The 13,484-nt window shown below is 37.6% G+C and overlaps 1 protein-coding gene across 2 annotated transcripts in view; it reads left to right on the forward strand.

Annotated features, from left to right (window-relative positions):
- LOC121385438 (protein quiver-like) overlaps positions 1 to 13,484 on the forward strand; it is a 73,431-nt gene that overhangs the window by 30,287 nt on the left and 29,660 nt on the right. The window contains exon 2 of one of the 2 annotated variants that reach the window (XM_041516119.1): positions 10,423 to 10,467. The exons of the other annotated variant lie outside the window; for it this stretch is intronic. Coding sequence (XP_041372053.1) covers positions 10,423 to 10,467 — 45 coding nt within the window. The remainder of the gene's footprint in view (positions 1 to 10,422; positions 10,468 to 13,484) is intronic. 2 annotated transcript variants of the gene reach the window in all.

Genomic DNA, 13,484 nt, shown 5'->3' on the forward strand with positions numbered 1-13,484 from the left:
TTTGCCCCTGCGTGTGCTTTAACCTCACCGTGTGCAGGGGTGTAACATTGTCTTTGAGAATGGCCAATATAGCACAAATTGAAATTTTGAGTAAAAGTCAGTATCTATCTGTGAAATTTGTATTTTTGCACAGTTCTTTACACGGTTTTTATTTAAATCTTGAATTTTTATATTGATGTTGATCATCACCTTATTTATTTTGCATTACCATAGTTTGACACCCAATAGCCGATGTATTTTTCGTGCTGAGGTGTGACCGTGTCTTTAAACATTCATTCATTATTCATTTGTTGCTTTTGTTATTGCTGTTGCATCTGTTAGGTTGCTATAAACCACATAACAACCCTGATGTCGTGGTTACGCCATCGGAGATAAGGCTAGTAGGTACAGGGTTCGCAGCCCGATACCAGCTCTCACCCAGAGCTAGTTTTAACGACTGAATGGGTAGTTGTAAGGCCACTACACCCTCTTCTGTCTCACTAACCACTAACAACTAACCCACTGTCCTGGACAGACAGCCCAAATAGCTGAGGTGTGTGCACAGGACAGCAGGGCCGTACCCTGACCAAAATCATAGGGGAGGGGGCACTACTTTTTATAAATAAATGAAACACTATACAAAATTAAACCCTGAGATGTGTATGCAATTTTTTTGAGTTGAAAAAAGAAAAGTGATATTCTCCGGGGGGCAGTTGCCCCCCCCCCCCACCCCACCCCACCCCACCCCCGGAGGGTACGGCCCTGGACAGCGTGCTTAAACTTTAATTAGATATAAGCACAAAAATAAGTTGAAATGAATGAAGTGAAATGACTGTCATATATCTTCAATATTGTATTGTTGGGAATGAGACAGAAAGCGTAAATATGCATGAAACTGTATGGTGATAAACTATGGAGCCGTATTCACACTGTTGTGCTTCACAAAAGTAATTTATGCATGACATCTCGGTAAATACGCAGTCGATAGAGAATATGTAAAACCTCTAAATATCAGGTTTAAACCTCGAGTGCTCCGACCACTACTTCTAGGCAACCTTTTGTCTGCAGTACAATTTACGTTGTGCTTAATTAAATTATGTCTCACTCGTGCTCTGTCTCTCTCTGTCACTATGTCTCTGTCTGCGTGTCTGCCTGTCTGTCTGTCTGTATGTCTGTCTCTCTCGTGCTCTGTCTCTCTCTCTGTCTCTCTCTCTGTCTCTCTCTCTCTCTCTCTCTCTCTCTGCTCTGTCTCTCTCTCTCTCGCCTCCTCCTGTCTCTGTCTGTTCTGTCTGTCTGTCCTGTCCTCTCTCCCCTCTCTCTCTCTCTCTCTCTCTCTCTCTCTCTCTCTCTCTCTCTCTCTCTCTCTCTCTCTGTCTCTCTCTCTGTCTCTCTCTCTCTCTCTCTCTCTCTGTCTGTCTCTCTCTCTCTCTCTCTCTCTCTCTCTCTCTCTCTCTCTCTCTCTCGCCTTCTCTCTCTCTCTCTGTCTGTCTGTCTTCTCTCTCTCTGTCTGTCTGTCTGTCTGTCTGTCTGTCTCTCTCTCTCTCTCTCGCTCTCGCTCTCCTCTCTCTCTCTCTCTCTGTGTGTGTGTCCTCTTCGTCGGTCGGTCTCTCTCCTGTGGCTCTCTCTCTCTCCTCTCTCCCTCTCCTCTCTCTCTCGGTCTGTCTCTCTGTCTCTCTCTCTGTCTCTCTCTCTCTCTCTCTCTCTCGGTCCTGTCTCTTTCTGTCTCTCTGTCTCTGGTCTCTTCCCTCTCTCTCCTCTCTCTCTCTCTCTCTCTCTCTCCTCTCCTCTCTTTCTGTCGGGTCTGTCCTGTCTGTCTGTCTGTCTGGCTGCTGTCTCTCTCTCTCTCTCTCTCATCTCTCTCTCGCTCTCCCTGTCCTCTCTGTGTGTGTGTGGGTCTCTCGTCGGTCGGTCGTCTCTCTCTCTCTCTCTCTCTCTCTCTCTCTCTCTCTCTCTCTCTCTCTCTCTCTCTCTCTCTCTTTCTTTCTCTCTCTCTCTCTGGGTGCGGGGTCGTAGGCTAGTGGTAAAGTGCTCGCTTGGTGCACGTTCGGTCCAGGATCGATCCCCGTCGGTGAGTCCATTGGGCTGTTTCTCGTTCCAGCCAGTGCACCACGACTGGTATATACGGTGGTATGTGCTATCCTGTCTGTGGGGTGATACATATAAAAGATCCCTTGCTACTAACGGAACACTGTAGTTGATTACCTATCTAAGTCTATATGTCAGAATTAGCAAATGTTTGATATCCAATAGCCAATGATTAATAAATCAATGTGCTCTAGTGGTGTCGTTAAAGAAAACATATTGAACTGTCTCTCTATGTCGCTCTCTGTCTGGCCCCTCTCTTATATATATTTCTTTAATTAATAACATTTTATTTGTTTATTTGTTTATGTATTTATGTATATATCTATCTATAAAATATATTTTATTTATTTATGTATTTATTTATTTATTTATTTTATTTTATTTTATTTTATTTTATTATTTATTTATTTAATTATTTATTTATTCATGTAACTATGTATCTTTGTATCTATGTATCTATGCATCCATTTATCTATTTATCTATCTATTTATCTATGTATCTATCAATAAAATATATTTTATTTTAACACGAAACGACGGCACACATTAATAGTAGTGTCTTTATTAGTGTGTTTTCAACTGGAATTCATTCCGTCGAACTCAATATTAACTGTTTCAAGTACACGTGCTTCCCAAAGGCTCAATAATGGTAATTGTCATGCGCATTAGTACAAATGTTCAGTCTATTTGTTCTCCGTGTTCTATTACTCCAAAATGCCAGGAGGTCCATTCAAAGATGAATTAATCTGCTCTGGCAATTCTCATTGTTAGCAGACCTTGTTTATCTTTCTCCTGGGAAATTCCATTTGTTGCGTCACTGCAGAATGTAGCGAGATCACATTGCGCTACGAACTGTTTATGTGAAACGGACCTTGTTGAATTTACATAGGGATATTAAGGATAATGTCAAAGGCAATATACAAATTAAGTATGGGACCATTGGACTTGATCAGCGTAAAACCCGCCTCGGTGGCGTCGTGGTTAGACCATCGGTCTACAGGCTGGTAGGTACTGGATTCGGATCCCAGTCGAGGCATGGGATTTTTAATCCAGATACCGACTCCAAACCCTGAGTGAGTGCTCCGCAAGGCTCAATGCTCCTTTGCACCTGCCAGTGCTGGCGGTCCCTCCTCCTTCCCATCCCCACCTTTCCTATCCTGGACAGAGAAGTCGGCCAAGGCCGGCTCTTGTGCCCAGGACACGCGTGCGCTACAACAGCTTGCTCTGAATGTGCACGTAAAGCCCTATGAACTGACCTGACCTGGATCCAGGGGCAGGCAGGTGAGCATGTGCGTACCCCCACCCCCTCCCAGGAACCTCCCTCGATGCGTGACTACATCATATTACTTTGGTAGAACTGGTATTGTAGATTTTCTCCACAGTTGTAAGGACTCCGTATCGAATAATATGCATATTTCATGGAATAGCTTCTCATATTATGTATAGACAAAGACAAACAATATAGCGTAACGCGTATGAGTGTTCCATCGACTGGTACTAATTAAACACCTAGAAACTCCATATCATTTCATTTCAACATATTTTCGTGCTTATATCCAATTACGGTTCAAGCACGCTGTCCTGGGCACACACCTCAGCTATCTGGGTTATCTGTCCAGGACAGTGGGTTCGTTTTTAATTGTTAGTGAGAGAGAAGAGAGTGTAGTGGCCTTACACCTACCCACTGAGTTGTTAAAACTCACTCTGGGTGGGAGCCGGTACCGGGCTGCGAACCCTGTACCTACTAGTCGATGGCTTAACCACGACTCCACCACGGAGGCCGGTTAGAAACTCCAACCAAAACCCGAACGCCCGTGCTTGATACCATCATACATTTAATCAAATATGCACGTATCTACTGCTTTTATTAAATGGTTTGACGTAAGGATACGGATTAAAGATGGCCGCTCGGGTAATTACATGTTATACTGTCCAACTCGGCTGGGTTTGCCACATACCAAGAGGCTGATTAATTACATAACAGTTTTGTTATTGAATTTCAGACTCACTAGTATTATGTTATGTCGGTGAGCCCACTGGGCTATTCCTAGTGCCAGCCATTTCTCGATGTAACAAAAGACGTGGTATGCATTATCATGTCTGCGGGATGATGCATAAACAATCCTTTGCTGCTAATTAAAAAGAGCAGCCCACAGAGTGGCGGTAGCGTGTTTCCTCTTTCAGTATCTGTGTTGTCCTTAACCATACGTCTGACGCCATATAGCCGTAAATAAAATGTTATGAGCCCGTCGTTAAATAAATCAGCGTCGCAGGATCGAACCACCTCGGTGGATCCATTCAGCTGATTGGTTTGTTTCTCGTTCCAACCAGTGCACCACAAATGGTCAAAGGCCGTGGCATGTGCTTTCCTGCCCGTAGGAAAGTGCATATTAAAATATCCCTTACTGCATTAGGAAAAAAATGTAGTGGGTTTCCTGTGATGACTACGAGTCAGAATTACCAAATGTTTGACATCCAATAGCTGATGTTTAATTAATCAATGTGCTCTAGTGGTGTCGTTAAACAAAACAAACTTGCCACGGCATTTGAATGGATCCACTGAGGTGGCTCGATCCTGCGACGCAAGCAACTCAAGCGAGCACTCAACCGACTGAAGTAAATCTCGCGCCGTATCTATATAAGAGTAATTGCGTACTAGAAATCTCTTTCTGCTAATAAACAGATGTTACGTAGCGGACTTCCACGAAGAGATCCAATAGCCGAGGATTAAATCAGCGTGCTCTAGTGGAGTCGTTAGAAAAAGAAAGAAAAACGAACTTTGTGACGTCATATCTTTGGTTGTAATAATTTCGGAACGTTTCAAAGGAAGAAAGGAAATGTTTTATTTAACGACGCACTCAACACATTTTATTTACGGTTATATGGTGTTGGACATATGGTTAAGGACCACAGAGATATTGAGAGAGGAAACAAAATGACTTGGGGAAAAATCCAGCCAGAAGGCTTACCTTTGAAACAGACCAACTGTTCTAATTGTTCCCCAATTCCTAGAAGTAAATATGTGAACCACAACATACGTCACAATTATTATTTGGACCGTCATCAATGAACTCTCACCCGGACGTGAACTGTGTAGTGAGACCTTAGGTAAAAAAACACAAAAAAAACCTTTCTTTCTTTGTTTCTTTTTTTTTCTTTTTTTCTTTCTTTCTCTCTTTGTTTCTTTTCTTTCTTATTTTTAGCTGCACACCAGGTCAGTTTTTGTAATGTTTGTAGCATTCATAAATTATTAATTTTATCTTACTAGTAATTTTCGTTCTTATGACCAGTTACGGTTAAAGCACAAAGTCCTGGGCACACATCTCAGCCTCTGTACAGGTCAGTGGGTTAAAAGGTAGTGGTAAGTGATAGTCGAAATCGGTGAGGTGGTCTTACACGTCCCCAGGATGCGAACCCAGTACCTACCAGCCGTTAGTCCGATGGCTCTGATGCCGGTAAGTGTGTAGGAGGTGTTCATTATTTATTTGTTCTCAGTGTGTTACCAAGGTATACTATCTATCAGTTCACTAAGCCGTGTTATCTCAAGAAAAGTGATTTTATAGGGATTATCGGCAATTTTTAGTTACTACTTATGTCGATCAACAGAGAATTTTTAAAGACATATTTTTCTAAATAAAATATTAACGGTTATATATTAATCTTCCCGCTCTAACCAGTGCACCACGACTGGTATATCAAATGATGTGGTATGTGCTATCCTGTCGGTGGGATGGTGCATATAAAAGATCCCTTGCTACTAATGATTTTTTTTTTAGCGGGTTTCCTCTCTACGACTGTGTCAAAATTATCATATGTTTGACATCCAATAGCCGATGATTCATAAATCGATGTGCTCTTGTGGTGTCGTTAAACAAAACAAATTGTATATATTAAACGTGTTTCAGATCAAACTTGAATTTATTTCCTAATATTTTTGGTTCGTACGTACGAAATTATTGGGATGCCAAATCCTGTTTGGGCTACATACAAATGTTATGTCGACCAGTAACACATCGAATATATAGCCATTGATAGTCTAAATAAGAAAATATATTAAAAGGGACATTCCTGAGTTTGCTGCAATTTTTAAGATGTTATCGACTAACAGAGACTTTCTAACGATTGTAATTACATATCAAATATATTTTTAGGCATAAAATATTAGTGGCTGTATATTAAACGTGTTTCTGGTCGTTCTGATATTTGTGCTAGGTTAAAAATCATTTTATTTCCTAAAATATTTTTTTTTCGTACCTACGAAATTATTTTAAGACAGATTAGCGCTCATATTAACAACTAATGGGTTATACGACGACAATCGAGTTGTAAGAGCGATTAGACTAGCAACTGGACAGCAATCGTGACAGCAGAAAGTTGGCCAACTTTGTGCTGACAGTTGGTAGTTTGATACTAGCATTATACGACGAGAATCGAGTTGTAAGAGTGCTCAGTAGAAAGTTGGCCAACTTTGTGCTGGCAGTTGGTAGTCCGATACTAACATTATACGACGAGAATCGAGTTGTAAGAGCGATCAGACTAGCAACTGGACAGTTGTAGAAATCGTGACAGCAGAAAGTTGGCCAACTTTGTGCTGACAGTTGGTAGTCTGAGACTAGCATGTCTGTCATCGGCGATGAAAACTGGTTTGGGTTCAACAATTTTGTAAGAATTAGGACCATCTTATTTTTATTTTTATTTATTGTTATTTTTTTTTTTTATTATTACTATTATTATTATCATTATTATTATTATTATTATTATTTTATTTTATTTTATTTTGGACGCGGCGCAAGTGCAGCAACAAAACAGAACAGAACACATCTTTATTTACACTCAGATCACATAACAAATGATACATGAGCACATAGTTACAGTATGTGCAATATAATAATACAGCGGTTTTACATATATAATATAATAATACAAGATTAACGTGGGGGGCATAAATGTTCTCATAATGTTATCTAAAAATGTACAAGTATTATTTAATAAAGTAATATTCGTGCTACAGAATAGATCATGATATTTAATTGCATTTGGTTTTATATAGTAATATTTTGGTATGTACTTGCATCTTTCATTTCGGAAAAAAATAGCATTCAAATAGAAAGTGATATTCACCACCAACAACATCATCGTGACATAAACAACATTTCCGTTCACACCTGGGAATATTTTCCCATCTACCAACTTCTACTGGGAGCCTGTGATTGGCAGTGCGATAATTAGTGAAAGTAGACCTATGTTTTGTATTTAAAAGTAATAAATATGGTTCCAAATTTATGATTTCTTTAAAGATCCTATAGTCAGTACCTTTGCTAGAATGGTAAATGTTGTCTCTCCATAACTGCAAGTACTGTCTTTAAGTCTCTCAAGAATAAAATCGCTAACGTTTCCATAATTAACAAAAATCAGCGCAGCGCATATTGAACCACTGAATCGATTTTTGATGCGGCCACATTTCGTGATCCACGCCTGTATCGCTCGCGGATCGGGCCTCAAAACGACGTACATGGAAAATTATCATTACTGGTTCCAATACACCAAATCGATTCCTTTTGCCGATGATGTTAACATTTACTAATAAAACGTGATATAAGCTGCGTATCAACACACCCAGACAGTACACCAATACACAGTGTGACAGTTCACATTTAATCTACCTTCAAGGAAATGGGGGGGGGGGGGGGGGGGGGGGGGGGGGTGTTACAAATGATTTAAGAGATTTGATGACAGTTTTTATTGGCAACTCTTATTTTTGTTGAAAATCTTAATTCCATGTTTACAGTTCCTTGCACTTGTTTCAACCCTTTGTGTGTAATACATAACAGCTATATAACAAATAAAAGTGTATTTATTTATTGGCAATTGATAACAGTATTTGCACAAATATTTAATTTTACATATTATTACCAATTAGAGCCGCAGCTGTATTTACTCTGTAAATATTTCACGGTTCATCTCGAACTTTGAAATTGTTTTCTTTGGCATTTTGAAGCAGGTAGTTAGGAATGCAAGTAAAGATCGCAAGGCCAGTATGTTATGTGAGAAAATGCAGTCAAACAAAAGTGCAGATGCGTGGTAAGAAATATAAGGTATAGTTTATGCTGTCGCAGCGTGTTTCTTCTCTAATAATTTAGACTAAGTGACGCATGCTTAATCCTCAATAGTTGAAGATTAACAAATTACTGGGTTGTCCTTTGCTATTTTGACAGCATGCAAAACCTATACAAAAGCATTAACATATATATAATACAAACGAGTTATTGAAATGTATTATTTTTTAACAGTGTGCAATGATATATTTTTTAATTATATGAAAACAGTATCGTCAAGATATATGTTTTATCTGGGGAAACAAAACATCTTAACTTTGAATGCTTTTATTTAACCTTATTATCACTTTTAATTAACAAATATACACAATATATTAACACAAATTATCTGTGTTCAGGAGTCTGAGCGCTCGCTAACTATTCCACTATAACCATTGCCTTCTTTCATATCACATCCTTCTAACTTTAGGCGTAAACACCAGTCTAGCAGGAATCCGCGATCACTCGGCCTCCTGAACGCACGTTCGATATTACTACTCTTGTGTGTGTGTGAGGGGGGGGGGGGGGGGGGGGTCGAGGGCCGGATTTAGCTCGGGTCGGTTGAGTGGTCGCTTGAGGTGCTTACGTCGCAAGATCGAATTACCTCGGTGGATCCACTCAACCGACTGGGGGGATTTCTCGTTCCAACCAGTGCACCACAACTGGTCAAAGGCAGTGGTATATGCTTTCCTGTCTGTGGGAAACTGCATATTAAAGAACCCTTTCTACTAATAGAGAAATGTAGCGGGTTTTCTTTTTAAGACTATATGTCAAATAACCAAATGTTTGACATCCAATAGCCGATGATTAATAAATCAATGTGCTCTAGTGGTGTCGTTAGAAAAAAAAAAACTTTAACCTAGGTAATCTTAGTAGATGTAACGGGTGCGGGGTGTAGCATAGCATAGTATAGCTGTCTTCTGACGTACGATGTATTTTCCTACCTCATCAAAGGTTGTGGTACGTACTGTCTTTGGGAAAGTGCATATTAAAAAAAAACTTTTCTGGGTTTTATTTCCCCTGTAGCAATAGCATGGAACAGCGGGTTTCTCTCTCTTTATCTCTCTTCCTCCGCCTCCTATCTCTCTCTCTCTCTCTCTCTCTCTCTCTCTCTCTCTCTCTCTCTCTCTCTCTCTCTCTCTCTCTCTCTCTGTGTCTGTCTAAGTGTCGAAATAGCGTCCTAAAAACCGTATTTTAGAAAGGTACTATATCTCTCTAATCTCTTTTAAGTAGTAGTCAACTTTTATAAGTAGTGAAACGTCTATGTAATTAGTGATCAATCTGTATGCGAGTAGTTACCATTCTACCTGTCAATATGGAAGTAGCGACCTGGCTATATAAATAGTGCCAAGTCATTGCAAGTAGTGATGTGTTTATGTAAGTAGTGACCAGTTTATGCAAGTAGTGGCCAGCTTATGTAAGTAGTGACCAGTCCGTGTAAGTAGCTACCTGGAGCCTATAAATCATTAAATTCTCGCAATTTGGCGATCTCGCAGTGCAATTCAAAGACAATGTGATGTTCCTACACCACCGATCTATATGGTTAATATCTGTTATTAGTGATCGGTTTGTATTTAAGTAGTGTTCTGTCAGATTATGGCATGGCCAGTTAACAAAAAAAAGACAATGAAAGAGAAGAAGAATTAGTATGAACCATTTTTATTAGTGAGCAGTAAGTGGTGACCAGTCTACGAAATCACAAATATATGTCAATAATGAATATATTGTATGGTGAATTACCAGTCTATTATTATTTCCTTTTTTGTAGTGCAGTAGTAACAGGTCTGTGTAAGTAATGGCCAGTTTCAGATTTAATTTTTTAATTTTTTTATTATTATTATTTTTTTTAAATAATTATTGTGGACCAATCTGACATATAATGAATGACCAGTTTATGTTGCTTTTAAAATTGGACTCATTATTCTGTGGTCTGTGTAAGTTTTAAGATTTTTTTTTTTTTTTTAAATAATTATTGTGGACCAATCTGACATACAATGAGACCAGTTTATGTTGCTGTTAACATTCAACTCATTTTTCTGTGATCTGTGTAAGTAATAGCTATTTTTAAGATTAAAAAAAAAAAAAATATTATTATTTTATTTTTTAAAATAATTATTGTGGACCAATCTGACATACAATGAATGACCAGTTTATGTTGCTTTTAACATTCAACTCATTTTTCTAGATTGTTCGCAAAACTAATTCGCACCGGCAAACAAAGCTAGCGCACACTAAATCATGCATCTGTATTTCTTTTGATTAGTGGAAAAGGTCCAGATGCGAGTGGTCTCCACGGTCGATTTGCCCGGTGAGTTTTTTAATTTCTGAAGATAATATGTAGCGACTACAGTAGCACTGACAAGCACGAAAATAACACTGCATCATCACCTTGCATGATACAAAAGTTCAAGGTCACCTGTAGCAACAAAAAAAAGTTAAAAAAAAAAAAAAAAGTAGTTCGCAGTCCTCGTCTGGGCTTCCGCATGGCACGAGATCTCACGAGTTTTTGCGTGACTTGGGTTTTTTTACGTCATTTCCCCTAACAACTGCATGCAAGGAATTAACGCTTTCTGTTTGTTTTTATTTCGCTATTAAAAAAGTGTTTGGAAAAGAACTAAAATGAAAATATTGTCTACTAAAACGTGTAATATATATTTTAGCTGAATTTGTTTAGTATTGATCAAAGTTTTTGCCAGGGTACTATTTTCAAGGTCAGCTCTTAAGTTTTAAAACACACACACACACACACACACACATATATATATATATATATATATATATATATATATATAAAAAATGCAGTAAAATTAATTTAAAATTATTGGTTTTGTGAACCTATATTTCTTTTAATACATTCTCATTACGTCCGCCATTTTGAATCGCTTGTGTGCTGTTTCTAAGTCAAACTTCTCTTATTATACTTTTTTTCTCAAATAAAGTTTCAAAAGGAAACTGAAAAATATTATTTTGTATTGAATTATTTTATTGACATTTGATAAAATCTGTTTGCCATGTTTGCATCGACCAATCTGCAACCTCTGGTCATTCCTACGCATCCTCTATTTGTGCGCCATTTTTACACTGGCTTTTCATACTTTCATAATTTATTAAATATATAAGTGTTTTTACAACTGTGGTTTTGTCTAAATAAAACTGCCAGGTTATGTAAAAGTTAACGTTGGTAACTGTTACAAATTGACAGCATGGTGTTGGTAGAGAAGCGGTGATGGGTTTTTGTAATTAATATATATATATATATATATATATATATATATATATATATATATATATATATATATATATATATATATATATATATATATATATATGTTTATTTTCATTATTTTAGTTTTCTTTTAAAAATATCAGAATTCTGAGTTTTGAAAAAAATTATAATAATCACGCATCGCCAAGTAATACAGAACATATGTTGAGCGAAAATGGTTTTTAAAAATATTTTTTATTGTATTTTATTTGTTTTTGTTTGTTAAAATAATGATGTAACAGAGTCTATACGTATTTTAATAATGATGTAACAGAGTCTATACGTATTTTAATAATGATGTAACAGAGTCTATACGTATTTTAATAATGATGTAACAGAGTCTATATGTATTTTAATAATGATGTAACAGAGTCTATACGTATTTTAATAATGATGTAACAGAGTCTATATGTATTTTAATAATGATGTAATTTTTCGTTAAAATCCTATGGATCGGTTCTCTTTAAATTTTCTTGGAAGAAAACAACTTTTGATGACGTAGTACACAAAAGTCATTTCAGTCTTTTCGATTAACACTATTTTTAGATATTGGCTTGAAACGTAGTCTGTTTGCTCGTAGATGCGCATTCGCTTGCCGCCGCTGCTGACGTTTCGGGTAAATTTGCCGCCACTGCTGACGTTTCCGTGAATTTCTGCATATTAGTGACCAAACTGCCAATACGGAAAGGAAAGGAAAATGTTTTATTTAACGACGCACTCAGCACATTTTATTTACGGTTATATGGAAGAAAGGAAGGAAGGAAATGTTTTATTTAATGACACACTCATCACATTGTATTTACGGTTATATGGTGTCAGACATATGGTTAAGGACCACACAGATATTGAGAGAGGAAACCCGCTGTAGCCACATCATTTGCTACTTTTATTCTATTAGCAACAAGGGATCTGTGATATGCACCACCCCACAGACAGGATAGTACATACCAGGGCCTTTGTTACACCAGCCGAGCGCTGTACCACTGAGTTATGTCCCGCCCCCAAACTGCAAATACAGTCAGAATTGTTCCGACTTCTTGCCAGAAAAAATTATCTGAGGGTACGTAACAAAAATAAGAAAAGTTTGTTTTGTTTAACGACATCACTAGGTCACATTGATTTATTAATAATCGGCTACTGGATGTCACATATTTTGTAATTTTTACACAGTCATAGAGAAGAAACCCGCTACATTTTTCCATTAGTAGGAAAGGATCTTTTATATGCTCCATCCCACAGACAGTACATACCACGGCCTTTGTTACACCAGTTGTGGAGCACTGGCTGGAACGTGAAATAGCCCAATGGGCCCACCGACGGGAATCGATCATAGATCGATCGCGCATCAAGCAAGCGCTTTACCCCTGGGCTACGCCCCCCCCCACCCCCCCAAAAAAAAATAAAAAAAAATAATAATAATTAAAAAGAAGAAAAATAGTACCCATACTAAGTGGATATGGTTTTGAAATTGTTTTTGAATTTGACCCTGTTTTTCATAAAGGTTAACACAATCTGAACAGCAGTTCCATTACTGTGATCTGTCTAATATAATAATATTATATTATATCCATTAAAGGGACATTCCTGAGACTTTCGAACGATTGTAATTACATATCAAATATATTTTTCTGTATAAAATATTAGTAGCTGTATATTAAACGTGTTTCTGATCGTTCTAATGTTTGTACTTGATTAAATTTAATTTTATTACCTAAATTATTTTTTATTCTCGTACGTATGAAGTTATTTGAAGACAACATCCAGTTTGGGCTTTAAGACGACCAGAAACACATTGAATATACAGACACTGATATTCTAAACAAGAAAATATATTTAATATGTAACTTTAATCGTAGAAATATTTTATTAGTCGGAAACATTACAATGCAGCAAACTCGGGAATGTCCCTTTAATTGATACGATTTTAAGGTATGTAATTTTACAATCGGTACCCTTTGGCAAAACCTTTGTTGATTTTTGCAGACATTTACGCCCTTGATTGACTGTTGTCTGGTTTGTTAACCACAAACCATTCAGTTGTACTGTACCATGTCTGGTTG

This window comes from Gigantopelta aegis, chromosome 11 (genome assembly GCF_016097555.1).
Source record: "Gigantopelta aegis isolate Gae_Host chromosome 11, Gae_host_genome, whole genome shotgun sequence".
Lineage (NCBI taxonomy): Eukaryota > Metazoa > Mollusca > Gastropoda > Neomphalida > Peltospiridae > Gigantopelta > Gigantopelta aegis.